Source organism: Chelon labrosus, assembly GCF_963514085.1.
Source record: "Chelon labrosus genome assembly, chromosome: 22".
In the NCBI taxonomy this organism is placed as follows: Eukaryota; Metazoa; Chordata; class Actinopteri; order Mugiliformes; family Mugilidae; genus Chelon; species Chelon labrosus.
The window spans coordinates 18,897,165-18,924,569 of record NC_140355.1 but is presented as its reverse complement, the minus strand read 5'-3'; the positions used below and the strand labels follow the sequence as shown (position 1 = coordinate 18,924,569).

At 43.6% G+C, this 27,405-nt stretch overlaps 1 protein-coding gene across 1 annotated transcript in view; it reads right to left on the bottom strand.

The window, feature by feature from the left end:
* Positions 1 to 3,775: 3,775 nt before the first annotated feature.
* Positions 3,776 to 27,405, bottom strand: part of lamc3 (laminin, gamma 3) — a gene marked incomplete at its 5' end in the record, with an annotated part of 123,900 nt that continues 100,270 nt past the window's right edge. Inside the window, 16 exons of the mRNA XM_084572442.1 lie at positions 3,776 to 5,186; positions 5,619 to 5,718; positions 5,836 to 5,976; positions 7,549 to 7,751; positions 8,219 to 8,321; positions 9,296 to 9,442; positions 9,764 to 9,983; positions 13,321 to 13,455; positions 13,769 to 13,845; positions 16,451 to 16,695; positions 17,787 to 17,967; positions 20,817 to 20,995; positions 21,117 to 21,259; positions 21,342 to 21,495; positions 22,977 to 23,222; positions 23,511 to 23,699. Of these exons, the coding sequence (XP_084428568.1) occupies positions 4,924 to 5,186; positions 5,619 to 5,718; positions 5,836 to 5,976; positions 7,549 to 7,751; positions 8,219 to 8,321; positions 9,296 to 9,442; positions 9,764 to 9,983; positions 13,321 to 13,455; positions 13,769 to 13,845; positions 16,451 to 16,695; positions 17,787 to 17,967; positions 20,817 to 20,995; positions 21,117 to 21,259; positions 21,342 to 21,495; positions 22,977 to 23,222; positions 23,511 to 23,699 (2,726 nt within the window). The 3' untranslated portion in view covers positions 3,776 to 4,923. The remainder of the gene's footprint in view (positions 5,187 to 5,618; positions 5,719 to 5,835; positions 5,977 to 7,548; positions 7,752 to 8,218; positions 8,322 to 9,295; positions 9,443 to 9,763; positions 9,984 to 13,320; positions 13,456 to 13,768; positions 13,846 to 16,450; positions 16,696 to 17,786; positions 17,968 to 20,816; positions 20,996 to 21,116; positions 21,260 to 21,341; positions 21,496 to 22,976; positions 23,223 to 23,510; positions 23,700 to 27,405) is intronic.

Sequence of the window (27,405 nt, the reverse complement as noted above, 5' to 3'; positions counted from 1 at the left end):
AGCTTATGACCTATACTGCAGCCAGACACCAGGGGGAGCTCTACTTGGTTTGGCTTCACTTCTGAGGAGCAGTTCCAGCGTCCATCTTTGTACTGTCTACGGTCTGCGCCAAAAAGTTGCACTTGAACCAGAGGTTGCACTAGACTTTTTCGTTGTCTGTCATTTTGACTGACAGGGTCATAAAAATCCCATCATAATCTATTTTTACCCGTCACTTTAATTTTTTAAAATGATAATAATGCAATTCAATAGCATTTAATTTTCATTAAAATGTCATTAACTTCGATGTACTCTTTCAGTATTGACAGTATTGACTTTAAATGGTAGAAAAAAAAAAAAAGTTTGGGTACGTCTTGTCCGTACTCGGACCGGGACTGCTAGCGCTAACAGCTCTTAGACGGTACCGTAGGGTTGAAGTGCTTCGGTGGTATCCAAACTCTTTTATTTTGCACAATTTGCACAAAAACAATCCTAGCAACGGTGCTTTCATCCGTTTCCTCCATTTTGGTAGCCGTTAGCCGCATAGACATATATAGACATATATTCGTCTATGGTTAACCGAGCTCTGACATGTGCATCAGTATAATTGGTGTACAAGGAAATCGTGCACTGACAAAAGTTCCGCGAGAATGCAAACTGCAATTAGAGACAAGAGCCAATTAATATAGGTCACTCGCCACCAAGTGGTCAGGGGTGTGAATTGCAATCTGTCAAAATGACGGATGGCTTTCAGATTTTTCCATCACAGCTTAAAAAAAAAATGGTCAATGACGGAAAATATTCGGTTAACGCGACCCCTGACTTAAACACACCACGAAGACTACAGCATTCCACACCCAGCTGGTACATACGTCATATTCTGCACCTGCATGAAATGAAATAACCTGCTGGTATGAAGCAGTTTGCAGTAGTAAATTATTTGTCATTTGTCACTCAAAATGTGTCATGGCCTTAAGGAAGAACATTCGCGTTGCATGTGAAAGAAGCCTTTTGAAGGCTTCGTGGAAAAAGTCCAGAAGTGAGTCTTCCCCCTGACGCTAACACTTTCATCTCTCTCCTTGAAAGTGCAATTAACAGCAGCAAACTCCCTTCAAATCCGTGTGATTTTCTCCAGAGACGCCTTTTTAACACCTTCATCAAAAAACTCAAAGTGTTCAAACGCATGCGGATGCTAAAAGAATTATAAAAGAAAAACTCTGTGTACGTTACAAAATATAACTTGGGCGTCCCTGGCTCATTTTAATGCAGATAAGGACAGATGATAATTCATTATTCCAATGCAAATGGCTTCTGAGGCCAGGATATGTGGTGTTTACAATGAGCTGCACTAGCCACGTATCAGAGAAGATTAGCTGCAGTATGCACAACAACGTGAATTATCGCCTGAATATTGTCGTGAAGTAATGACTTTAATGAGTCAGCGCTGTTCTCTGTCTCCGTCCTACCTCTCAGCACTCATGAATTTAGATTTCATTTTCATATGGTAATGACACTCATCTCTACTTAGCTGCTAAACTGAGTGAAAATGAATATTCTTGATTCCTGAACCAGAGCTGCATTCATCCCTGTGATGGATTTTCATGAATGTTCTTTCTTTTTCTTTTTTTTTTTCCTCCGTTCCAGCCAAAGTGAGATATTGATCTATATATTGTGTAACTGTGGTTATTTTGCCAGGGTTGTATTTGAAATCAAAATTACAACATCGATTATCTGGGTAAGAGAGTCCTGCTCTTTGATTTTGGTACGTACATTGGCATTAGGAATACACGACACACAGACGTTGAACTTTTCACTATTGATGAGTCAAAAGCAAAAAGCTGATTACAATAATAAAATATTTAAGCCCGCCAATCAGTGGTTGAACGGATATCTGGTAATGCATAATTTAAACCGCATAGTTGAGCTATGGCAGTTTGCCTGACAACTAAGAGAAAACTAAGTATTTCAATTTAATTTTGGGAACACTACTTGCTGAGTTAGATAAAGTCCAATGTCTTATCTCTGCACTGAATGTGAATTTACAATCACAAGCCGATTAGCTTAGCTTAGCTTAAAGATTTAAAGTAGCAGGAAACCTGGTTGTGTGTATACAGTCGGCCACGTGTAAATATCTCATAATTAGCTCATATCTTGTTTGTCGTGTACGGATTAAACAAACACAACATACTGTACGTTGATGAGTGAGTGTTACGGGGACCTCGCAGTTTCCACCACGTTCAATCTTTATTCTAAGCAAATTGGCTGTAGCTTCACATTTAAACAAAAGAGTGAGAGGGCACTATTTTGGCAGCACACCGTTTTGCAAGTAAAGGAAAAGGTGTGCCGAGTACATCTGTTTCATTAGATTCTTCAACTCCCATTTCTTTAGTCTATTTACTTTCCATATTCTAATAAACCAAATCTGCTGCAGCTTTTGCAATAAGAAACTCTAATGCAGACATGCTGACACTTTTCTGGCTTGCGGGCTACTTTTAAAATGACCTAGTCAAAGTGATCTACCTACATATACCCTACCCTAAGTCATATTGATTGTTGCTACAGCGTTAAAAGCTCTATCCATTGTTTTTAGGAAAAGTTTAGAAAAATAGCGCCGTCCAGTGTTGTCAGATATATGTTAATTATCGTATTTATACTATAGTCTCAGGGCCTATACCATAAAAAAGGGCAAATATATGATAGTTTCCCATTTGACTGACAATAAATGAAGCTTGTTTCATTCAAATGGCCAATCCTTCGAGTTTATTCCTTAGTTTATTGCAGTTCTGTGCACATAGAATAGCTTTGTTTTTAAATGCTCCATCCTAGTGTGTGATTTTTTAAGTTGTTTTAGTACGTACGAATCAAAATACGACAATTTTAAAAGCGACTGCAGAATATTTCTTCATTTCCCATCTGGCAACACTGGAGAAAGACAGTAGTCTTGAGTTGTTGTTGATGTGGTGCATTGCTGTGGATGTGTGCAGCTGAACTGAGGTTACATTGCAATGAAAAGTTAAAGAAGAAGATGAAAGTTTGTCTTGCAGTTCGTTCTGGAGACGCAACAGATAAACGACAGACTAACATCTAAAACATTTTTTTCCAATTGCAGGAGATCTACCCACACTACCTTTGCGATCTACCGGTTGATCGCGAGCTCCTGCTCTAATGGCACAAAAATGGCCGTTAGCAAAGCAACTAAAGACTATTAATATAATATAATGGACACCAAGCCAGACACCATCCTGTTTTTGTCAGAATTGTCAGTTGGATTTTGAAAGAGGTTTCTTCAAAACCTCTTTATGTTTGATATTTCAAAAGCCAAGTCTGCATATAAAGCAAGTAGCTCGTCGCTCATCATCGCTAACTTGTAACCAACAGTTAGCCAACAGATGTTCCAGGCTCTGGCTGCCCGGGTAACCCTCTTGTATATTTCCCATCTCAAACATTTGCTAGTGAAACAGACTAAACATAAAGCTATGGCCGTCACACCCAGCTCTGCGGCACCTGGTCATGGTTAACTATATTTCCGTTTTTTGGACATCTCATTTTATTTTGGAAGTTGCTTCAGATGTCTTCACTTCTTCTTTGAGGCTAGGGTTAGGGTTCTTCTTGCCTCCAACGCTTCTGCCGCTCCATCTGGGCTCACCCAGTGCTCAAAGCCCGCCATCAGCACGGTGAGTTGAGCTGGAAGGAACCAAAGTTATTTTTTTTTTTTGCAGTACACATTTGGAAAACTCAGTTTGCGCCATATGTCGGTTGAGTTACCTTGGTACCCACACACGTCTCCAAAGGTTATTTTCATCCCGTGGTCTCTTGTCTCAACATGGCTGCTAGTCAACACAGCTCAGACTGACAAGTTAAAGACTGAATACCTGTTTTATTGTTTTCTTTGAATAATGTTGCACAACCATTTACAATTTTTAGCATTTACATAGCTATAATTAGCCCTTCCACTTCCAATTGTGCATAGTTGTATGGTATTGCATTGTCCGTACAATACTGTTCACTAACAATCAGCTACATTTTTCATTAATGTTCCTTTCAAGCATATTTTATTGTGCAATGGTTTCTATGTGAAGGCATTACATACAGTACATAGTTAGATGTATATATGTGACCGGGACTCTTGTATGAAAGCATTTGTCTAATCTTTGATCGGATTATACTCAGCACTCATAAAAGTTTTAAATAGTTTCGGTTTGTTAAAGATTTGCTTTAACATCTTTGTCAGCAGCAGCCAAACACCTGACCCCGAGACGACAGATGTTTGCCAGTGACTGATAACTCGATAGCGTCGCCGAAAGACTGAAAGAGAGAACAATTTAGAAACCATAAAACACAAAGAGGTAGGCACTGGAGGGATCCTCAAAACAGGTTGCGTGCCGTTGAAGCTCGACCTGAACCCCGCTGAGGCCAAGAGGACTAATTGTTAATTAAGCCGTGCTGATGAAAAGGAGCTCGAGTGTAAATGAATGTGTCAGTCTGAAGGAGCACTCAGACACACCTTTTACCCCCACAAACGAAAATCAGCATTGTTTTAAACTTGACAGCGCACTCCGGCAGTTCAGAACGACTGCTTGTTATTCATGGTGAAATTGAAGTTCGGATGTTGTTGGTTTAAGAAAATTTAAAAAAAAAAGAATGAAAAAAATTGAAAGAACAAAACAAGAAGGTGGAAGATTACGTATAAATCATGGGAGACAGTGGAGAAGTTTTGAGGCTTATGGTTGAAATGTGTGTGTCAATGTACGGTGGTGGTGAAATAAATTGTACCTTCCGGCAAAAAAGGTAGATAGAGTGAGAAATATGAAAAGACATCACTGACTTTTTTTTTTTGAAGTTGAATAAAAAATGACCACAGCTCCTTTTACTAGCAAAATCCTCCCAGACATTTCTGATGTTCGGCTGTCTTATCAATGATGTAATCCTCGTCATCTGCCGTGTCTAGCCTTTGCCTGCGCCCGTGGCCTGAGGGCACGACTGAGGCAGGTTTAAGGCGATGTCCCTGAGACTGTCTCGCTCCTCCCTGATCTCCTGTATGTCCTGCTCAATGAGGGACAGACGGCCCTTCTGCTCTTTAGCGGCCGAATGCAGCCTCTGGATCTTGGAGCCCAGCGCCGGGCTGTCCACGCTCCTGCGAAGCATGCTCAGGCGTCGCGCCGTCTCGTTCAAGATCCGGTCGAATCGCTCCAGTGGCACGTTCCCATCTGCTCGCGACACGCAAGAGAAGAGACAGATGGAGAGAGAGGATTTTAAAAAGATTTGCATGTGTTTTAGCACATTAATGGCTGTCCTGTGTCCATTTTTATCTGGACAATATTTATGATTTCTCACTATTTCTACAAATTGCACCCTATACAAAAGGTAGATTAAACAATTAGGACACATAATAATAAGAAAAACATTAATTATTTTAAATGCATTCACAAGGAGAAGGCTGCTCGGCCTCGTGAACAGCTTGATCTTTGTTTTACTGTCGGAATAAAAAATCGGGGAAATAGTTCCACGTTAAATGAGGCATTAAAAACCACAGAGCTCTTTAGTGATCAGACACTTAAGGTGTAATGAAGATTTATGGCTCTTATTGACACAGAAGACTAAAAAGCAGCTACAGCGCTGTCAGCTAGAGAGCAACTTGCCAATCTTGGCCATCAGTTCGGTTAACGTAGCAGAATAGGCCTCTAGCTGGAGCTTGGCCGCCTCCATGCCGTCCTTTAAGCTGGTCAGGGACACCTCAGGCTGGGGATGAGAAGACATACACCAGTAACAGACTGTTAAGCTGCACATGGGAGGAACAGATCAATATGCATGGATTTTTGCTGTTCAAATGTGTGCGTATATGGCTGTGATAAGCACCTCCGAGGCAATCTGGGAGTTTGCTGTGCGAGTTAGCCGCTCCTGCTCAGACAGCTGCTTTAAAGCAGAGTCTATGTGGGAGCTGAGGTGAGCGGATGCAGACCTGGTATGCTTGGCTTGGGTTAGGGTGGCTTTGGATTCCTGCACACAAAAAAATACAACAACGAAAAGGTGAAAATGGTTACCTGGAATAGCAGATGATTTATAGAAGTAGCCTAAAAGTCAGCAGCAGTGCTTGGGGATCTGTGACACCGAAGTGATGCTTGCTAAGTCCACGTGAAACACAAACCTTACTTTATTGTAATTCAGTAGTACATAGGATGGGATCGGTAGAGGAAAGTGTCAGGTGTGTTGTGTGATAAAGGAGTAGCAGCAAGAATGAAAGGAAAGGTTTACAGGACAGCGATGTTGTACTGGTTAGAGACTGGTGGCTTTGAGGAAAAGACAGGAGGAAGAGCTGGACGTAGCAGAGCTGAAGATGTTGAGGTTTTTCTCTGAGCGTGACCGGGATGGACAGGATCGGGAATGAGCACATTAGAGGGACGGCTCACGTGAGAGGTTTCTGAGATAAGGTTAGGGAGGCCAGGTTGAGATGGTTTGGACATGTGCAGAGGAGGGATAGTGAATATATTGATCGAAGGTTGCTGAGGTTAGAGCTGCCAGGGAGGAGGTTTATGAATGTAGTGAAGGAGGGAGGACATGGAGGTAGCTGAAAGAAGAAGCAGATCATTTCCCCTCATAATTTTCTAATATTGCTGCCGCGTTTACAAGAAAAGACCACGAGGACATCGCCTCTTGTGTTATTCACAGGCTCGTAGTGGAAATTCTAGTTCACGAGTTGCGATACGTCGTGAGTACTGATGTTTTTAGCAGCACAGGTTGTTGGTAGACACACAGAATCCCGTTCAGAATTTTATGTCTGAAGAAAATAGCCTCAGACTTCAATTTTGCTTTTGCATTTCTCACATTAAGTAATCCGGCTGCTAAGGTGTTAGCCTCGAAGGCTTCAGTTAACATGCTAGCATTTTTTAAATTAGCACTAAAGTAAAGCAAAAATGTTATTAGCTGAGCAGGTATGCAGTTATACACCACAGTTTTGGTCTATTTAGGAATCTGATCCTTTGAAACTGTTTTGAAAACGGCTAATATTCTCAATATATTCCATTTTTTATTTATTTTTTTAGCCCACAGGCATTCAGCCAGGTGACCAGCTAACCTGGCATTGTGCACTTGAGCATATAGGTAACTAGCAGGGCAATAATATAGCAAGCGTTGTGCGATTTGATTTTAGTTGGAAAAATATTATACCCGTAAAGAAAGGATTAAAGATTTCCCTGATCTTACATCACTGTCGAATGAACAATCTGTGGCGGTTCTGTGCACTGCTGTATTCACTGAGCCGCAAGCACTTTTTTTGCACATCAATTAAATGTCAAGTATTTTATTTAAATACCTCTTGTAACCGTAACCCTGCACAAATGCTCAGCTATTCAAATTTATTCAGTTTCACTCTGAAATAAGAAGACTCACAGAGCTTAAACTCCTCTTGCTGCCGTTTCAGGTGACTCAAGATCTAACGCTCAATAGACGGAAAGCCAAGTGATCGGCTGAGTCACTGGGATTCATCTTATTGGCAAAAAGTCTATCTGGATAAATGTGTCGGTCTGATCGACCAGCACTTTGAGAGCCATGCTGCCAAACAAGCACTCCTACCTTTACCACAGCGTGCGCTATGTGTTCTGCCTCCTTTGAGGTGTTTCTTGCGAGGGTGGAGTTTTCCAGAGCTGGGTTTATGCTCTCCCCAACCTGCGAGGTCCTCTTCCTGATGTCATCCAGGATCTTTTCCCCTAAGGGCTTTGCCTTTTTCATCGCAGCCTTGGTCTGGGCCTGCCGACGGGGCCACTCAGCCGCCATGTCTGAATCAGCATTGGGAGGAAAGCGGGTATTAGGATTCTCAACTCGGAGAACGTTTTGACTCAAACACTTCCTGCTTATTCTGTATTTACCATCAATGAGAGTCCAAGCAGACGGGATCTCTCAGGATTCACGTCACGTATTGTAAACACTCAATATTTAATTCATGAAGTTGGTGCTAGAAAAAGTCTCTGGAACACTTCATTAGATTTTCCACATAAGCTGCTACTGTACTCGATACACGACAAACGGGTCAAAAACACGGCGACGCTGATGACACATTTATTATTGCAATACTTGAGTCTGTAGCTCATGTGATTGCTTTCATCTCAGGACTTGACATTTCAATTTGAGTAGAATAATTTAGTGGGACATTCCACAAAAACAACAATGCAGTGAAGAGACACAGAGGAGGAAGTGTAACTAGATAGATAGATGGAAGGACGGATGGATGGACGGACAGACTCACTTTCTATTTGTCTGTTCAGGGCGATGGCTTCTGATTCCACCTCTTTCCCCGTCACCACGGATGACAAAGCCATCACCTTCGCGCCTTCAGCGCGAGCGTGCAGCTTCAAAGAGAGACAGGAATGATGAAACATAATGTCAGCAGAGCCAAACGTATTGAAGGCTCCAACAACGCTCATGAAAAGATTTAATGCCGCGTAAACCGGTGGGAGGAAAGCACACGGTCAATTAAAAGGAGACTGCAGCCACGCCGGCGGCTCTGTGATACTACGCTCGGGCATCGGGAGCGCCCGAAGCTAAATGCTAATGTCAGCACATGTTTATAATGATAATGCTAACAGGCTGTTGTTAATGAGGGGTAATATTTACCTAGTTCACCGTGTTAATTTAACATGACAGGCTGCTAGAATGTGCTATGAGCACAAAACAAACTGCCGCAGCATTCACACCAGTTTTGTATAATGAAGTTTGACCCGATGAGACAAAATGCAAGTATTTACAAAGACGTCAGCGATACGAATCCAGATCCCGTAGATATTTTCTTGACTTGGCAAGTGGCTCACTGATGTTGTCACGGCTTACCGGGACACTTGATGACTCTGAGCCACCATTAACACACCTGTGCTTTCCCCCTGCTATCAAGATGTCTCCAAACGTGCTCGAGTACAAGGCGACAAGACATCTTCTCGGTGCTTGAAGGCGGTGCATGACGTCGGCTCTTCAGTTCCTTTGCCGTGGTTGTTCCAGGGAGTACGAACCTCCCTCCCCAGACAGTATCACCACAGTTCACACTCTGATTCATGTGAACCCTGGGGGATTTAGGGTGAGTAACCACTCTAGATGGCTGCGAATAAAAACCTGGAACTGCACCAGTCAGCTAGGACTAAGGAGGCCTCTTGGATGAGATATGAAGATGGACCAGTTGCCTTCTACACAAGAGTCATGGTTTATAGGAGAATCTATACAGACACAAGATGTGGTGTGCTAAGGAAAAGGATCAGTAGCTAATGGCAATCCCTTGAGGACCATGGATCTTGAGGTTGCAGTCTACAATCAAGTCAACAATCTGCGTTGTTACCTTCTTCATGTCGTCCACCATGTCCAAGTTCTTCCTGGCTGTCTTCATTACAGGCTCCGTCTCCTCTCTGATCTTCCTGATGTGATTGTCCTTGGTCTGAACTTGCTGGTTCATCTCTTCTGTTTGTCTCACCAGGTTCTCGCTCCACTAAACAGGAAGCAGGATAGTTTGGTCAGAACAAGTCTTTTCTTCTTCTTCTTTTTCTTTACAATTTAGTCTGCTCTGAGACGCTGCACTAGCTAATCACCTCCCTCTGGAAGAAACAGAATCTTCTTTCCCTGTGCCTACTCAGTTTCCCTTTCTGCTTGTCAAACGTTAAATCAGTTAACGTCCCACCCTTCACAGTGATAGACAACTATAGCTCTACAATCCTAGTTAAATGATTCTGTGGTTTGTTATACAACAGGTGCAGCTACCACATTAGCCGTAACCAGAGTGAAATGTAAATGCCTTAATGCCTCAACTTGCCTCTGTTGTGTAGTTGTTCGGGTTTGTTTGGTTGAACTGTGTTTGGTCAGCCTCTGGTGATTGAGCAGCATCCGTCAGAGCCAGCTGATGTAAGGATGACGTGATGTTGCCGAGGGCGAGCTGCAAATCCTCAGCTTCTTCCTGCAGGGCCAGCTGCTGGGCTACAGTATCGTTCAGCTGCACCGTCAGGTTCTCCTTCTTCTGCTGCATTTGTGTTATCCTGAAATGAAAAAGCAAGCGTCGTAAAACGAATAAGTAATAGACACTTTCTGTTTAAGTGAGTACGTCTTGAGCTCAGGAACTATATAAAGACGAGGGATAGTGTGCTGCAGAATCACCGGAGCCTCACATATTTTGCACATCATTCAGCACTTTCAATTTAATATTTTAGATTAGACAAATTTAAAAAGGATCACGCGGTGCCTTACTGAATCAATATGTGTCTTGGAACGAGGCAGACTGGGACGTTATAAGTGCGTAGAGGGGAGTTAAGAGAAGGCGGCATTGTGCAAAGAGAGCATGAAAGGTGTTAGGCACAGTGCAGTAGATGTTAAAGTGCCATTTTTATCACCTCCACAGCTGTAATGATATCCAATCTGTTTCTCCTTAATAGAGCAGACACAAAAAAAAAATCACAGCGTGCGTCACCTTGTTTTATTTCGTTCAAATTCAGGGTAAACAACTAGCACATGTACAGTAGTTCTCCTGGACTGCTAAACAGCAATCGTTTTTGACAAATATTACATTTTTGGTGTTTGGTATAACACTGGAATGAAAGAATAAGGTGCTCTGGAGTGTTTTTGTTGTGCAGCAATGCTCCGAACATAAAGAGACATCAACAGTAAGAAGCACTGCCTTTACTTAAGTAAGAGTACTATGGCAACGTGGTTAAGTATTATTAGAAAAATGTACAGTACATACAACTGTATTCATTGTCAGGAAAGTGGATGCAGTGGCAGATTTGTTATTAGGAATTATCCTATTAGACTGATGCATCTGATGTTAATTTGTAAGTATTTTAAAGTTAAATAGTTTCATTTAAATGCATTTATGTGAATATTTACTGCTGAATGCATTCACACATTTGCGACTGAACACTTAGCCCACAGATATCAACACATCTGAATTACTAAACTGTAAATTCCAGAAAATATATTTGTATCATGTTACTGCTGATGCAGTCTCTATAGACAGATATCAGTATATTCATTTATATTTGCTAAATTATCATTAGAGCATAGCTGATGGGTTCAGAGACTGTTGCCAAGGCAAAGACATGACACATTTCCTACTGCTACAGCTTCACACCAAAAGCTTTTAACCGACAAAAACAGGACGGTTGTTTGATGGATGCTAAAATTAACTTCTGCACTCCACCGGCAGCCTTCTTGCAGACTTTTATTGTTATTATTATGACTGTGAAATAGTCATTTAGTTTGTTAGCTAGCTTAAGAATGACTATTTTCATAAAAAATGTGCCTACAAAGCAAAACATCTGTAATTTTTGTCTTTTTTTTTTTTAATTGATCATCCTGGCTCGGTTGGAAATACTGCAGGGGGTAATGGAACAGTGAGTTATAATGAAGAGCTGAAGGCGACAGGCAGCACGGCTCCAACTTCTCAGCGAGGTAAACAACTCTTTCCACTGTGTCCTGCTGTTCGCAGACTAATGTCGTGTGCAACAGCAAATCAGATCACATTTGCTCCCAGAATGAGAGAAAAATGCAAATTCCTGTCTGACTTCATTATTAAAATAGGAGGACATTTTTCTTTTTGTTACCTCCAGCAACCGCAAGGTTTCACCAAACCAAGCAGGACCGATGCAGAGTTCAGCGTTACAGCGCGTGCACGCGAGATGCTTGGTGTTCAGTTGGTAGCATCGTAATTGTTGTAATTCGCGAGGGCACCGTTGCTAGGCAACACCTTCTACCCGATATGGTTTTTCCATAAAAAAATGTTCAACTTATGCTTAAAGCAGGTCCAGAGAAACTTTCCCCCCGTCAGCAGAGGACTGTGAAAGTGAAAATATGTGAAAATATTCCAGTCTGATACTAGTTAGTCTGCAAGTGCATTTTCAGTGGAAGGGTACATTGGAGAAAGTCAGACATATGAAACTAGATGCTGCCGTTTTCTAAAGATTTAACAAAGAATAAGTGTTGGAAAACGCTGGTTTAATGGCTCTAGAGCCCAGGTGTCAAACATACGGACCGCGGGCCAAAAGCGGCCCACCAGAGGGTCTAATCCTGCCCGTGGAATGAATTTGCAAAGTGCAAAAATTACATCAAAGACATTAACTGCAATTTTTCCAATAAAAGTGACTGCTGTTCCAAGTTTTCACGCAGATTTAATAAGAGTTGTGGACATAACGCATCACTGAGACCTAGAACTATACAGAAATTGCACTTCTTTTTCTTATGAAATGTCCGGTTGTTCATTACAAGTTTTGTAATTAGAGCAGTTCATTAAATGTAAACATTTTCATAATGAACTTCTTTGCAGTAAAACAAAGGGAAACATTTGGAGTTGTCGTTATTTATAGGTTAATAGGCTACTGTGTTACTGATCCGGCCCCCTTGAGATCAAACTTTGCTGTATGTGGCCCCTGAACTAAAATGAGTTAGACACCCCTGCTCTAGAGTAACCTCGTGAAACTCTCTTTATTACTGCTCTTCTTTGAATTTAACATTTCACTTTGCTTAAGTTATTCCTCAAAATGTCTTTTCATACACTTCCAAAGGCCTTTGTGTAAAATCTTAACCTAGAAAGGTGACTACAGATATTAAGGACACGTAGTGGAGTAAAAAACTCAATGTTTCCTTTCATAAAAGGCTGAGTAAAGCATCTCAGAAGTGTACTTAGCGATGCTACCTTATTTTGCAACTGCTGAATGAAAACACAGAGGCTGAGTGTCTGTTGTCATTTTCCATTTGCAGCCAATAAAAAGCCCCTGATTTGCTTAAGTACCAACACATGGGAAAATAAGTGCGGGAAATGCAGTTTTATGCCGACAATCTGTGCATAAACTGCTCACTTCGCACCCTATAAAGTGGCACACACATGCTATGACGTACAGCGGTGCTCCAAAGACGAACACAACTCTCCTGAATCAAGCTTACTACAGTTAGGAGGAGAGAGGGGGGGTAATCAATTTTGAGCTCCTCACTTCTTGCTCTCATCATGGCCACCGGAGGGCTTTTTGCATCATTCTGTCTGGCATTCAGGATAATCCTCAGAGCAATCACACGCTAGGAGATGCAGCGAGCGTGCGGCAAATCCGAGAAAGCAATAGGCTTACAGTGGAGGGAAGCTGTCCCCCTCCCTGTGGCTAAATGTCTTACTCCTTAACTCCAATGTGCTTTCAAAGGCGGCTACGAAGAAGAGGACCTTGAGCTGTAATACAACTACAGGTGCACTTTGTTAGAAATATAGTGCAAAAGCACAATAATCCGTGGAGTCGTACATCTTTGCTGGGATTTTGCAATAAGCTTTATGTGAATGAGAGCATTCCTCTTGCTTGTTCTTGCGCGCATGGGTGTTTGTGTTTTTGTTGTGCTCACTGCTCCGTTAGGTTCCTGATGTACTCCTCCGTGGAGTTGTCCTGCAGTAGATCCATCAGGAGGCTGAAAGTCTGCTTTGAGGCTCGCACCGCGCCGCTGGCTACGGCCTCAATGCGCTCCGCCGTTTCTCTGTGACTACAAGGCAAGAAGAAGGGAAAAAAAAAAGAAGGGTGTTAGACGAAGTGAAAGAGGAGGAGGGAGAATCGAGTCACGTAGAATAAAAGACCATTACAACTGCCCGAGGAAAGATGAAATTGATTTCATTGACAACTTCCTCTCACTGGATCTCCAGTCCAGATTTCTTTAACTACCGCATAATAGCGCTGAGCAGCCGGGAGCATCGATTCACAGTACTCCCGACCACAGTGTAAGTGACGAGCTAAAAAAAGTTCCACAAATTACTATATAGCTCTTAGCTGACCACGAAACGTCCATTGACCTGACTCACCTTTTCATTAGGACCTGTGAGTCATTGACCATCATGTTCCATTTGTTAGGTCCTGACACCATCTCAAAAGGAATGATCTGTGGAGAGAGGGAGCACAACGTACTGAGCAGATCTGAGGCGTAAAGACGGTACAGTACAGAAAACACTTTTGACATATTTAGTTAACTAATAGGAAGGGTTCCACATTTATATAATGAACCTTCCTGATTAAATACGTGTAATTAAAAAAAGTTTAAGGCAGGGACACATCGCCTTAAGTTTTTCTAAATAAATGTACACATAGCTGAGTGCAGAGTCATCCCAGAGTGACATTTAATTGAGAAAATGCAAATAAAATGGGAAAAAAAATGATCCAACAATTGACACAGTTGCATTTTTTTCTTCCCTCCATTTTGAGGGGCTGCTTTGCTTATTAAGATGGAATTAAATTGCTGCTGCTTCAGGCTCACCCAAGTGATAAAGACTGTGGAGTTGCAGTGTGTCTATGCACGCAGACGCGCAGCACGCAGTCAGAAAAGAGAAAAATATATGCTATATATTGGCAAAACAAGCTCACTCATCTCCCCGAACCTAAATAACACGGCACGGAGCATCCATAATAGATCTCTGCAAGCGGCGTGGAGGCGAAGAAGGCTTCCAGTGGGCGAAGAACAAGTTTGTTAATTTTAGAGTTCATCAAACTTTAGTTGGATTTCCCTTTTGGAGGCAGGAGTTTGCCACTTGGATGGAAAAGGGGTGGTGGAAAGAAAGAAATGTGATTCTTTTTTGGGGAATCTGTAACAAAGGTGCAACATTGAGTGTAGGATCTCACAATAAGGAGAAGAAATTTCACCGCATTACACTCAATATCAGCATTTATATTATACCGTAGTTAAACCAGCGTTTTTATGCAGTGAGATAAGCGACATACGACAAGTTTCAAATATCTGAAAGTGTTTTTAAGGTGCTTGTTTTAATTTAAAATTGAATGCATTTTTTTTTTTTAAATTGCAAATGATCATATAAGCTTAGCAGTTTGAGATATTTATACAAAAAAAAAAAAAAGTGGCTGCAAGTTGATTTACATGAACAAGCCTGATCAAATTGATCTTAGTGTCATCCACATACAAAGACAGATAAACCCTCTATGACAGGGGTGTCAATAATTGGGCGGGATGAATTTGCAAAGTGCAAAGTTGCAGACAAATTTGCATCGAAATTGCACTTTCAGGTTGTTTTGTAAAAGGATAGTTCATTAAAAGTAAACATTTTCATGATGCACATGTATTTCTTTGCACTAAAACAAAGGGAAAAGTTGTCGTTATATATAGATTATTATGCTACTGGTCCGGCCCATAGACTGTATAAAGATGGGACAGCGGAACAGCTCCTCAGAAGTGAAGCCAAAGCAAGTAGAGCTCCCCCTGGTGTCTGGCTGCAGAATAGGTCATAAGCTCCGCCTCCTCCATGTTAGTGGATGGGACTTGGGCCAAACTAAAACACTAAAATACACGTCAACTAAATTTTTTTCAAGGATGGTTATTTTAGGTAGTTAATATAATACTGCATACTCAAGTGTACAGTTTTCTGATAAGTTTAGTTTTAGTTAGTTATCTGATGCTGTAGAAACAGGATGTGACAGCATGATGTCTACTAAAGTTGTCATGCCAACCGCTCAGTGAAGTGGTCTTGTAGGACCATGAGAGTTGGAATAAAAGAAATAAATAATTAAGTACAGTGAATAATCCAACGTTTCTTTGTAACTGGTGGAGGAAGTATTAATTGAATGAAAACACGAATGAGTCTGGCGGAAGTGTGGGCGGGTCATCGATATCGTGGCTCTGCGTGACTCCACTCTCGGACCTTACTGATCAGACTCTGGCTCCAAACTCGCAAGAAGGCACCGCTCGTATCCCCTGGAAAATAGAATCAGTTTGGCTAATGGGGACGCATTGTCCATATTTATATACAGTCTATGCTTCGGCCTTCTAGAGATCAAACTGTGGCCCCCTGAACTAAAACGAGTCTGACAGCCCTGATCTGTGATTAACCACAGGATTCATGGTGAATAGATTTGAGGCCCAGTGTGGCGGTTCTGGTCATTACCATCTCGCCAGTGACTGCTGAGTCTATCGGCGTGGGGGTCGTGTTTACATTAATCACGAGCAGACTCCATACGAACGGCGCCACAGGTGGTGGAATTCACACCCTCGTAAGTGTCCTCGTTCACACGTTGTGAACTGTGACTGAATGTCACATGTGGGCTCGTGAGCTCCATTTGAAAGAAGCATAATTCCCAGCCAATTCCAAAATGCCCAAAGGTTGAGCGTGAGTGTAGCTGAGGTGGGCGGGTGGTGCTAGCATCCTGAGATAGCGCGCACCTTTGAGCCAAAGCAGCCACTCTCTTAACTGTGATGACTGTCTCAAGTGATCATCCATGCCACTTGGCGCTCGCTTCATTTCTTTCAGCCTTGGAGGTTGCAGCTTGGTGTCATCTGATTGTTGCTTCACTTCACAAGATTCAAGATAATCTGACCTTTTTTGCACAAAAGACGGACGACGTGAATGAATGCTAACATAGAAATAGCGAAGAACCTCTCCTTCAATGGATTAATTCAACTCTAGGTTCACCTCCAGGTTTACACGAAAATACGACAGAAGCTTAGTGCGTGTTGAAGTTGAAGTGCGTTTCGAGTCGCCTACCACGTTGTCCAGGTCGAGCGTTGCCTGCTTCAGCCGTTTCTGAGACGCTCTGATCACATGGAGAAGTTTAGCGAAGGTCTGACACACGCCCCTGCTCCTTTCATCCTTGCTCCTCTCCTTCCCCTCTTCCTCCGTCACGCCGATGCTGCAGTTCAAAGCGGATGTAATGCCATGCAGCTGGGCTAAAAGTGCGCCCGTGGAAGCTTCCAGCAAGGAAAATTGTTTTATAAAAGCCTCCCGTGCCTCTGGAAGAACAAAGCAAATAAAACCACATTAAGTCTTTAGCAAAATTCTAAAATGTCATACTTGTTTTGACATGATTTCTCATTGTTTGACGCTCTCATTTACGGAGTTAATTCGTGCGAGGACTCCCATCCGTCCTGTTCATCTGTAGTCAGACAAATACAAGCATATGGAACTCTGTCCAGATGCTAACACCTCTGTCAGGCTCATTTTGGATTCTGTGTTGTTTCTAATCTAAACAGCTGCAAAGCCAGCCTGGAGTACAATTATGTACAATATGTTTAGTGTGTTGCTTCAACCTTGCGACACACTTTGCCGGTCTTTTTTTTTTTTGTCGTGTAAAATGAGCGATAATAAGCGTGTGTGCGCTCCAGTATGCGCCGTTTTGCTTCTGCCTGCCCACAGTGAGACGCACTCCTCATTAAATCATTAGTGGGCGACCCCGTGTCTTAAAGAGCATGGCTGGCAACCGTGTGTGTGTGTGTGTGCGTGTGTGTGTGCACGCAGCGTGGGCGTTGGGAGGGGGATTGTTAGACAACTGTTATCGTGATTGCAACTATAATCATAATAAACCAGGGATTAGAGATGCACTGCCTGTCATATAAATAGGGATTAAGTTGGTCACACGGCGCCTTGTTCTATATTGTTATGATTTGTCTCCATTTGGCCTGTGCAGCTGAGCCTGTAAGCCTTTTCCCCTCCAAAGATAATGAGGATATATCAGCATTGTGTTAAAGTAATTGGGAGAGGTTTGTATTGTTGCCTGCGCCCTGATTTAATCGCTTTGTTTCGCGTTGCATCTGCAACAGCGTCACACCGCGGCAGACACAGACAGAGCCCATTTGCAGGATGCCGGGGGCGGCTTCCCCGTCAAATTTCTTAGCCACGCTGGCTGGTCTTGCATGTACTGATATGGCATGTTATCGTCTCGCAGCCAAAAATGTGCCACAGCAGCAACAATGGCGCATGAGCGAGCTTCGTGTTTCACAAAGCGAGGGCTGCCAAGTGTCTCTTAGGATGTCATGACCACGTAAGAAACATTAAAAGGAGTGACAGGCCGAGCGGAATTATCTTGGCTTGTGGCTGCTGTTACCTTGGAAGGCCAGAAAATCCTCCAGAGCATTGGGTAGACTATCCTCCCTCTGGTGCTCATGCTCATAAAGCCTTGCCATGTGATACTTCAGCAGGTGGTGCTGCTTCCCAAATCTACCTCGGCAATCAAAGTGAGCCAAGAGCTTCTCCAGATCCTGCAGGCGAGTCCTCAGCTTTTCTGCCTGTAATAGCAACAAGATTTGTCATCGGAGGTGCCAATGAGAATACAGCTTTTGGAGGGCCGAAAAAAAAAGAAGAAGGAAAAAAACAGAGCTGCAACAACAAACAGCACAACAAAATATCTATCCATCCGGATCTGTATTTATTTATTCAAATGCAGGGATTGAGATAGAACTCAGATTGTTGGTGCACTGAAACATCAAAATGTAGTATTTCAACAAAAGCAATGAATAAATGAATATCAACAACAGGATAAGGACGGAATACGCTTTTCGCATACGCTCACTATTCCCCGCATAGCATGTGGCCCCGAGGAAAGCGTTTCATGAGATAACTAGATTAGACGTCTTAGAGGATGGAAGTCCAGGTCTGAAAATGGAATGAAAGTGCAGTGATTGGCACCAATTTGTTGACCCTGACAGCTGAATGGTCCAGACCTACTGTATAAAAAGAGGCTGCCATGGCGCGTGTGTGTTTAAGTGTGTTCTCTCGTTAGCGGATGTACACCGATCAGCCACAACATTAAAACCACAGACAGATGAAGTGAATAGCATTAACCATCTTCAGTTTTCAATTCAGTGTTCTGCTGGGAAACGTTTGGACCTGCCATTCATTCATGTGGACGTTACTTAGACATGTAGCACCCACCTAGACCAGACCAGACCAGGCACCCCCACCCCATAGCAATGACACTCCCAGCAGGATACAGCCTGACACAGGCACACACACAAAAACGCTTTAGGAACATCTCAAAAAAACATGAAGAACAGCACAAGGTGTTGACCTGGCCTCCAAATTCACTAGATTCCAAACTGATCAAGTATCTGTGGGATGATCCACAGAGGCCCCTACCCTAAAAGGCCCCCCAATAACAACAGACACCACAGGACACCCTCAGAAGGCCCATGTCCATTTTCTGATGAGTCACAACTGTTTTGGAGATCCACACAATATTCGGAAGGTGGTCATAATGTTATGCCTGATTGGTGTACTTTGTACTTCATTCATTTTAGTTAACAACTTGTTAAAGAGATCACATATTTAGTCAGTTTAACGCCAGGTAGAGCATATGAAAAATAAACCAGCTGCATTAATTCATTCTTTCAGTTTCTTTTCAACATCTCTCTTGAGCATCAATCACAAATCTCCGTCTTTCTCCAAGCTCCCCTTCTTTGTGCTTGTTAGTCTTTTTCCTCCCCGTGTTTAAAGCGGTGGAAAATGTGAGCAGAAAGATAGAGAGCACGAGAGGCAGAAAGGGAGAGCTTGGGGAGACTGAGGACAGTGAGAGTAATTGCAGGTGTTCAGAGCAGACAAGGGTTGGGATGTTCACTGAATTGCTAACACTGTGGAAATCACAGCATGCATTCACCCCTGTGCAAGCCGGTCCGGAGAGAACATACAGCCACTTTAGCCGGAACAAGAGTATGTACGGAGTAAAGACAGAACATGTCAGTGGTATTGGATTGGCCTCCGAAGGCGCGTCCAGGGACACGGCACCTTAGCAAGCAGACGTGGGTCGCAACAAATCTAAAGGGACAGAAAGAAGCAGCACAGAAGATCATTAGGGCAAGTGTCTCTTTCTGTTTCACTGCACATCCACTGTTTGCTTGCAATCTACAAATACAAAGGAGCCATATGGCTGTCATGAGCGCCTACAAAGGCGAGGATACACAAGGGGACCTCGCTATTTCGAGAACAAATTGCACCTCGTGGAAGCAAGATCCAAGAAAAACTGTGTATGGGTTCAGCAAGAACTGCCGCAGACATGCATGAATGAACCTGGAAAGGAAGATGAGGAGAGTACAGATGCAATGAAAAAGGGAAAAGTTGAACAGTCATTTTGTAAAGTGCCGCACCCTTCCACGGTTAACACTACATGCATCTGACTGCTGTTACTCCTTAAATGGACAAAAATATCTGCTGCTTTTCCCAGCGAAGATTGAATAGTTAAGACAAATTGGCCAGCAATAGCAAGCTATTTGAAGAAATTGCTTTCGGTACTGTGAACTGGTAATCGATGTTGTTCAGCATATTTGGTCCCTGAGATGATTAATAATTTAGGACAGACAGGTCAGTCGAGGATGAAAATTTCCCTCAGAGATATCATGAGCTCACGTTATGTCATATTTTTATGCCTGTGGTATCTCTGTTCCTGCAGTTTAATAATACTCAGTAGTGACTCACAACTCTATATGTACAGTATGTTTCTCGGCTGGATGTTGTCTCTCATAACCATTATTAAATACACTAATCAGGCATAACATTATGACCACCTTCCTAATATTGTGTAGGTCTCCCCTTGTGCCTCCAAAACAGTTGTGACTCATCAGAGAATGGACATGGGCCTTCTGAGGGTGTCCTGTGGTGTCTGGCAGCAGAATGTTGTTAGTGAGGGGGTCTTTGAGGGGAGGGGCCTCTGTGGATCACAGATACAGATCAGTTAGGGATCTAGTGAATTTGGAGGCCAGGTCAACACCTTGTGCTGTTCTTCATGTTTTTTTTCAGTTGTTCCTGAACCGTTTTTGTGTGTGTGTCTTGTGTCAGGCTGCATCCTGCTGGGGATGGCTGCTGCCATCAAGGAGTGTCATTGCTATGGGATGGGGGTGCCTGGTCTGGTCTGGTCTAGGTGGGTGCTACATGTCTAAATAACATCCACATAAATGAATGCCAGGTCCAAAAGTTTCCCAGCAGAACACTGAATTGTCACAAGATGGTCAATGTTATTCACTTCACCTGTCAGTGGTCTTAATGTATTGGTTGATCAGCGTATTCACCACAAGGTTTGTACAAACCTAGATAAAGGAAACCATATATAAAAACATATAATTCTGAAAGAAAGCTTCCATCTCACCTGTTTCTTGACGAGGCCATAGCAAACCGGGCATTCCTCACACTGGTGCGTGGCTCTGTTGTGGAAATAGTTCAACTCACATTTGTCACACTTGTAACCCACAAAGCCCTGGCGGCAGTGGCAGGTACCGTTACTGTGGCACTGCATGGAAATGGAGCCCATCGGGTCGCAGTTGCAGGCTGGGGAAGGCAGGGACGGGGCCACGAGGAGGTGGGAGAGCGATGGAGAAACAGAGATAAACAATCATGTGTGATCTGTGTTAGAGGACCAGATAATAGCACGTGAAGCGGAGGACTCTACCTCTGCAGCCTCGTGACGAGAATCCAAAGAAGCCCACGCGGCAGGAATCGCACAGCGTCCCCTCCACTCCAGCACGGCACACGCACTGTCCCGTGATTGGATGGCACGCCACAGACGATGAGCCGATTGGATTACACTGGCACCTGAGGGGGGAGTCAGGAAAATAACGTGTTGATAATAAACTCCGTATAGAGCCACTTTGTAATGCACTGGGGATCAGTTTACCTTTCACATCCAATTCCTGCTCGGAGGTTGAAGAAGCCCACTTCACAATAACTGCAATCCCGTCCGGTCACGTGACTGAGGCAGTGGCAATTTCCTGTCTGAGGGTGGCATTCATTAACTTGCCCAGAGGTTCCAGCAGAGCTGCAGCTGCACGCTGGAGGAAAGAAACACAGACAGTTTAATTGTTAAGACAAAGATAACAGTACATTGTTGGCAGCTTAAATTTTCATATATCTCCTTACAATTAGGGAAGTTTAATTACTGTTATCTTATTTGAGTTCTGGGGGTAAAACAGGAGGAAATGACAGACAATAGGAGGGAGACTCGTGGATCCCTCTATGACTTTGCTCTGAGCAGAAGTTCAACCAGGGGTTACAGGTAGAACACAAGCATAAGAAGAGGCTGAGGAAATCAAAGGGCGAACACGTCACAGGCGTTTCTCTTTAGATCTCCGTGTGCCTTTGTAACTTTATTTGAATTTTATTCACTTAGACTTCTTTAAAACACTCCCAACCCCACAGCTCTCCGCTTATATATTTCAGGTTATCTCTCTGTCCCTCAGCCGTCAGTTCTGGCCCGTTTTAAGCGTTCGCCTTTCAAGAGCACCACAGTACAAGTGTCGAATTTAAACTCCAGAACAGAAGTCGATGTGAACAAACTATTTTTGTATTCACTCAGAAGCTCGGCCACGTAATCTATAATGGAATTTGTCCATTTCTTTTCTTTGCATTTTCCGTTGCAAACAGAACAATCAGACGGGAGATCTACATCCTGAGTGGAGACTCAAGATCGTCTTCAGACATGATGTAAAAATAGTCTGCTTTGAATAATAATAATGCTCCTCCAAAAATATTTTGTTTACCAGCTAAAAATTCACTGATACATTCTAGGCGCTGTGCAGAGGAATTTCAAGAGTGCACGTGCACCGATCAGGCAAAACATTATGACCACCTTCCTAATATTATGCAGGTCTCCCTTGTGACTCTAAAACAGTTGTGACTCATCAGAGAATGGACATGGGCCTTCTGAGGGTGTCCTGTGGTGTTTGGCAACAGGATGTTGTTAGTTGTTAGGGGGGGGTCTTTGAGGTGAGAGTCCTCTGTGGATCATCCCACAGATACTTGATCAGTTTGGGATCTAGTAAATTTGGAGGCCAGGTCAACACCTTGTGCTGTTCTTCATGTTTTTTTTAGTTGTTCCTAAAGCGTTTTTGTGTGTGTGTCTGTGTCAGGCTGCATCCTGCTGGGGATGGCTGCTGCCATCAAGGAGTGTCATTGCTATAGGGTGGGGGTGCCTGGTCTGGTCTAGGTGGGTGCTACATGTCTAAGTAACATCCACATGAAAGAATGCCAGGTCCAAAAGTTTCCCAACAGAACACTGAATTGTCACAAGATGGTCAATGTTATTTACTTCTCCTGTCAGTGGTTTTAATGTTGTGGCTGACATCATTCTGCACAGTGTGTGCCAAACAAAAAGTGAAATCACCATAAACTAAACTCATTTTTCACTGTAAGAGGACTTTAACATTGCCCTACAAGAATACAGTATCTTTCTTCATCTTAATATAAATGATTTAAATGATAATAAATAATAATAGACCAATGTTCTAGTCCCGGTCCCTCCTCAGTCACTCACGCTTGCACTTCTGGGCCGCCGTCTGGTTCAGGGCGTTGCCGTAGAAACCCGGCCGGCACCGCTCGCAGCGGTCCCCCTCCGTGTGTCCCAGGCACTTCAGGCATCGCCCGGTGACGCGGTCGCACGTTCCCACCGCGTTGACGTCCACGTTGCCGCTGCAGTCGCACCTCGCGCACGGCCGAGCCGCCCCGGACTGTCCCAGGGGGTCGCCATAGTAACCATCCTCGCACATCTGACAGCGCATCCCTACACAAAGGGGGAGAGGTGAAAGAGGCAGGAAGGATTTAGATGAATGGCCGGAGCTGGAACGCTGCTGCAGGTCATCTCTGGCGTCACCTCGCAGTCTGTTGTAACCAAATTAAAAGCTCATATCAGATGTGGCACGGCGCCCGCAAACGAGGTGAGGCCTCGTCAGCATCGAGCCGACTCGAAATGGTCTCATCATTTTGATATAGCCTACACGCTGCAAGGCCTGTCGTTTACCGTGTTCACAGTCCACACAAATTATTTTACACCGCCGCAAGTTCACGTCACCTGTCTGTCCAGCAGGGCAGTTGGTGCAGACCACCTGTCCTGTTTCTGCAATTTGGGCACAGCTGCTACGGTCCGGGCAAGGGCAAGGCTGACAATCACCAGGTGTGCCAATCAAAGCGTTGCCGTAGTAACCGTCCAGGCAGTGCTCGCAGGTCATCCCGGTGGTGAAGTCTGAGCACTGGCACACACCTGAAACAGAGAGAGAGAGAGAGAGAGAGAGAGAGAGAGAGAGAGGGGGGGGGAGTGTAAGAATAATGCTCTCCTGTGACACATGTGCCCCTGCTTGTGCATTTTATTTTTTACTCCCCACACCACACACACACACACACACACACACACACACACACCACAGAAGGTGACGTTTCTCTCGTCGCCAGCAGAGGACGCTGTGTCTCTGACCTTAAAAGCAGCTGCTTCCACACAAAACACTCTAATCCACAGCCCCAATTCTGTAAAACAACACTCCCCACAGCCCACCGCGGAGAGCAGAAGACAACTAAATTCACCCCGACTATAATTGCTTTGGGAAATATACGAGCCAAATGCAGTCCGAAAGACCTTCAAGAAGTAAAGCAATTCCCCAACCGGGTGGGAGAGATTACCAATTCTATGATGTTCCTAAAAAACAAACTGTTTTGAAAGCCTTAGAAAATAATAACTTGCAGCTTTAAACCAATTTACAGGATTTGTTCACGTGCAACATGTGTTGACGAGCACGTACGTACAGCCAGCTCCCTGATGGATTCTGCTCGGGCTGCGGAGCAGATTTCCAGCCCTCGTGTTCCATTTCAAATCCGCTAAGCTACAGGCAGCTCTGAATGATGTGACATGATAATCAGCGAAATTATCCACAGCAGCGGAGGAACTGACATAACGCGCGAGCGGCTGTAAGTCACTCTGAAAGATGCGGCCATGTTTCCTTCTGCAGGAGCTCAGTGACCTGCAGTGGCTCCGGCATCACACACTGACATGATAGGGCTCAGACACACTGAGAATTTGCACAACAGCAACTCCTGAAATGAAACAGTGTAAATTTGACATGATATAATGTGGCATTCTAATTTAATAACTGACTGATTAAAGCTTGCAGAGCATCAAGAAATAATAAGTCTTAAAGTCTAAAAAAGAAACTGCTACGAAGCATTATAGAGTTTAATTTAAAATCATTAAATCGCAATAAGCAGACATGCATTAAACTTTTACAACTAAAATGCGTTTTATGCTTTGAAAAAAAAAAAAAAATGATTTGGGTCGGGGAATCTGTGTGTAATTGCAAAAAGATGTTTATTCTTGCATTACTCACGGGATGTTTTTGCTCTTGGTATTCACTGAACGTCTGGGCCATCACAGGACTTACAATCATCGGAATAATTTTTTGGGATTTCCAAAGTTTTTCAAACGACTTTGGCGAGGCTTGATAACAATAATTGAGCTAGCTTTTAGAGAGCGCCAATGAGATCTCGATGCATAGCAAATAATCTGCAGGCGTGCGTTTCTGCATTTTTTTTTTCCCCCCTCATTAAAATTTCCCATCACATCCTCGTAGCCCACGGTGTGATTCACTGAGAAGCTCTTCGCTGTGCATTTTTAAATCAGCTCACACCACCGAATATTGGAGTAAAGAAATTTGTGCCTCTAGTTATGTGAGGGGGGTGGGGGGGGGGTCACCGCGACCAGTGTCTCCCACGGCTAAATAAAACCCTGTTAACTGCAAACCTGCGTGTCAAGTGTACGGCAAAGAATAACGTCTGTGCAGCTGAATTGATCACACATCAGCCATTAGGGGGGAACAATTATCATGTTGCCTGATGGAGCGTAGACTTTTGGGTAAAAATTATTACTTCTTTGGAGAGGTAAGGGGAATAATACATAACTTTCAAGCATGTAATGCCTGCCATTTAAACAAAGTATTTAGTAATAATGATCGTCCCTCGCAGAAAAGTGAATCTTTCTTGAATTTCACAAGGCATTACAATGACACTGATGGCGTGCAGTGTCAATCCCCAATGAGCTGTGGCAAATTTAATGGCAGGAGAAATGTGCTGACTTTACCGAGTGTGAAGATGACTGAGTGCGATATGAGGCGGCGGAGCCACCGAGGGCCTCCTCGACACTATTATCATTCCAATCGGCTCCTCGGAAAAGCTAACGGCACGCATCACAAAACGCGGCTGAGCGGCGGGATGGCTCCCCGCGCTAATCGCCATTACTTCATAACATCTCCGAAGAACAATTTTTATCAATGAATCAATGACCGCTCGTTCAGCCTTAATGAACTGGGGTTTTTTCTGCGAAGCTCCCTTTGGAAGCTGCGCGCTTTGAATCCTTTGACAAATCCACACAATCCAGCTATTCTGCTCCCACCCGCTCCTCCTCCTCCTCCTCCTCCTCTTCCTCTTTCAGCCGTGGAGCACTACACTCCAGCTCTCTGCCTGAACCCTGCCTGTCTGTTCTGTGGTGGCAAAGCAATATTTCTGTACGAGGAAACAAGCAGTCTGGAGTTGGTTTCTCTTTTGAAGAGAAGCCTTCCGTCACATCACAGCCCAAAGAGCTCCTTTTTCTAGCGGTGCTCATTCTACCTGCACCTCGTCCCTTTACTGTGCTCCTCGTTGTATTCTCTCCTCAGGAGCACATACGGGACTAATGCACTTCATTAACGCAGCCACTTGTGGAGGATACACTGGAATACGTCGACGTATGATAGCTGCGGGGACGCTGTCGGACAAATGAAAGACAGGCGGCTTTGCTCGCCACCCCTCTTCCTCTCATTCACTGTGTTTATACTCGAGCATCATTCAGTGTTCCTCTCAAACAAAGTGTGATGAGTAGCTCTTCCAAAGATAGCAGTTATCACTGTTTGCAGTGGCTTGTAATAGCTTTAACACCAGATGGAGACAGCAAAGCGAGAAAGGAAATCCGAGCAGTAAAGGGATTATAAATATGCTTTTCTTTAGGAGAAGATTAGAGCTCTTCTGTTATTACATTCTCGCCCGCAAAGTCTCCGTATTTATTCTCTGACCAGTGTTAGTTTCTAGAGATCAGTGAGCGGTTACTGCACCATCGTGGGAGGTCTGTCCGAGAAAGAAGGGCAACAATGGGGGTTCTTAATGTGTAAGGCCACACACAAGTAAAACAAGTAGCATGGGTTCAACGTCTGGCTGTGCAAGTTGAATACTAGCACAAATTCTCATAAAAATGACAAAATTCATTCATTTTCCTTTACTATTCAGCGCTATGTTTCCAGATTGTCCGTGAGTATACGTGTATGTCTGGTCCGTCCTTGCGAATGCGACGTCTCACCGTGATGGAATTTCTTTAAATCTGGCACGAATGTTCGCTAAAATTCAAGGATGACATGATTTGAATTGGGTAGTCAGAGGTCCAGGTCACTGTGCCTTCGGCGCCTTTGTTGCGAATGCGATACTCTCAGGAACACAGAATTTCTTTAAATCCGGCACAAATGTTCCCTTAGACTCAGGGACGAAGTAATTCCATTTTGCTTGAGACCTCACAAAACCCCTGACTGCTGAAAAGCTTTAAGACTTTTATAACTTTTGGAATAATTACAACTTAACCGGGTGAGTTGTATAAGAATTCGGTCCCCATGCAGTAGCGGGGTCTGTAAACACAAGTAAAGTTGGACGTTTTATGCGGACTGACTTGATTTTGGAGCCAGCCTCAAGTGGTCATTTGAGGAACTGCAGTTTTTGCGATTTCTACGTTGGCCTCGAGTTTATCCTCGATCCCAATTAGGGGAATTGGACAGTGTGGCAATCAAAACTTGGTTATGTGAATTCCCAGAGTAGAAATGAGTCACAAACCCTCCAAAGAGGCCAATTATCCGTGGGTTTTTTGGCCCAGGAGATTGCCTCTGGGGAAAAAAATAAATAAAAAA